At 37.3% G+C, this 2,332-nt stretch overlaps 1 protein-coding gene across 1 annotated transcript; it reads left to right on the top strand.

The window, feature by feature from the left end:
- The first annotated feature begins 738 nt into the window (after nt 1-738).
- Nucleotides 739-1,731, top strand: LOC149163055 (uncharacterized). The gene is made up of 2 exons (XM_089435919.1): nt 739-1,168; nt 1,350-1,731. Exons 1-2 carry the CDS (start codon nt 749-751, stop codon nt 1,533-1,535), a joined length of 606 nt encoding a protein of 201 aa, XP_089292045.1. The 5' UTR covers nt 739-748; the 3' UTR covers nt 1,536-1,731.
- The last annotated feature ends 601 nt before the right edge of the window (nt 1,732-2,332 follow it).

Genomic DNA, 2,332 nt, shown 5'->3' with positions numbered 1-2,332 from the left:
ATAGGAGTTGTCTAACAAGGCAGAGGAATCGCTGGACGACAAAAAAATTTCAAAAAATCTGGGCAAAAAAATTTCAAAAAATCTTGTAGAGACAGTGTTTGAATCGTGTTTTTGATGGTGGAAATGGATTCGGCACTATCAAAAACGTCTAAGACACCTAAAATTTTGAAGTTTAGCAACTATAATTTGGATTTACAAAAATCATTGCCGGATTTTCTCTAAATATGACCGAAATTTCCTTAACTTTCCAGGGAATTCCTCCAACTAATTAGACTAGGGCAATCCTATATCTTTTGAGGAACTTCCCTCTTTCCACTTAAAAAAATGCGAGTGACATTTCGGATGTACCATGTGATTGGGTTACGAGCATTAGCTAAGGTAGGACCCACTCAAATTCAGTAACCAACCAAGGGAACCCATTCAACCAATAATTTTAATGTTAATGAGTGAGATTCTCGATGAGGCGCGAATTTTTTAAATGCTGGAAGCCAAAAAAATAGCGATAGTGATGCTCTCTCTAAATTTAGGGGAGATAACCACCACCGACAAAGTCACAGATGAGACAAAAATAACAGCCGCCCGCAGCAAAGTGTCTCTAAACTCAACTCTTCCGTGAAAATGTTGACATTTCCCTCTCATTAATCTCCAATTTCAAATTTCAGCTGTTCACCCTCCGCCTCGCTCATTATTTCAGTTTGAATTTGGGCGTTTTCCATTCTCCCTCGTCCTCCCAAAATTAGCCTCACAAATGTCTCCCTCCATGATCCCCAAATCTCAAATTCTGAAATCCACCCACCCGCCATTGAATCAAATCACCCGAATTCAGAGTCTTACAAATACATCTCACAATTATCTTCCCTTCATTCCTCCACACTCTCCTCACTGCCTGCTTCGCTTCTTTACATACAGCGTGGTGCAGGGCAGGCAGGGAACGCAAGTATTGTTAATATTTGGCATATCATTATCTCAAATGGAAATGCAGATGGACTTCCAACAACAGTTTCTTTGCACTGAGCTTGCAGGCAATAATTCTTCCTGTGTGAGAGAGGAAGGAGAAGAATATATGAGGAATAAGGAGAACATTCCCCCAATCTCCTCTTATTCTTCCGGCTCTGTATTTCGATTACCCTGTCCGAGGGAGCCTCTCCAAGATATCACTCGTCTCGTCGTAAGTATTCACAGCTTTAGATCTGTTTTCTCTGCACATTTTCCCTTTTTCTTTATCAATGCTTCCCGAAAATCTATATGGTCGGTTTTCTTTGGACATTTTCGCTTTATCTTTATCAATGCTTCCCGGAAACCTATATCCGTGAATTAAATATGTGGCTGTGCTTTGTTCTGTTTATCAGATAAGATCTTCGCCCTCTGTTGCAGAAGCGAGAGCACGCGTAAGATTGGGGGTGCGCTCTTCCAGCAAGAAATGCAGTAAAAAGAAAGCGACTGTGCGTCTGTCAAGTGCGGGTGTTGTTTCGAGTGAGGAGAGGTGCCAAAAACATGAATTGCCATACTCAGAAAGAGCTTCAGATAGACAATAAAGAGGTTTTGCCGACTTCAAGTAAGATTCTGTTAGGGCTTCCATTGAGGAGAGGTGCCGTCCTGAGTACGAGCTTCAGATAGAGAATGGAGAGGTGTTCCTGACTTGAAGTAAAGTTGGGTTAGGGCTTCCACTGAAGCTGGGAAGTGAGTGTAAGTGAGGAGAGCGCGTGGTTATTTAGCCACCAAGAGAAGAGAATTCACATGATGATATGGTCATGTGGAGAACATTCTTTGCAGGAGACGAAGTGAAAACGTTCGTCTTCTTGCCATCAATTTTTTCCAATAAAACTGTGTTTTCCAACTCTCATATTCATTACATACTTGGGTATTCATTATAACCGTTTTGATATAATTTTTATATTAATATTATATTTTTCACATCTTATTGTAGGGAATTAAATTTGGATAGAAGTGATAACAACAATTAGAGCTGAATTGATAAATATTACATATTATCTTTCACATTAGTTAATTGAAAATTTGAATCCATGTGAGTCATATGAAAACAATTAATGTCAATCACAAAAATTATTTTTTATTTACATATGGTTTTTTTTCAATTTATATTTAATACAACATAGTTGAAAGAGTTTGCTCTTATATTTTTTTAATGAATTTGTTGTAATTGACTTTGGAAGATATGTTGTTTTGTTATGTGAATATTTTATTTGGTTAAATTACATAAAAAATAATAGTAATATTTATTAACAAAGTTTTATGAGAATTAATGGTATTTATGTGGAATATAGCCTATTTAAAGGAGGAAATTAAACTAGGTTAAATCCATCTTAACTAT

This window comes from Pinus tabuliformis, chromosome 5_2 (genome assembly GCF_031772625.1).
Source record: "Pinus tabuliformis cultivar Carrire ecotype Pingquan chromosome 5_2, CPIR1, whole genome shotgun sequence".
Lineage (NCBI taxonomy): Eukaryota > Viridiplantae > Streptophyta > Pinopsida > Pinales > Pinaceae > Pinus > Pinus tabuliformis.
This window is presented reverse-complemented; position numbering and strand designations above follow the sequence as displayed.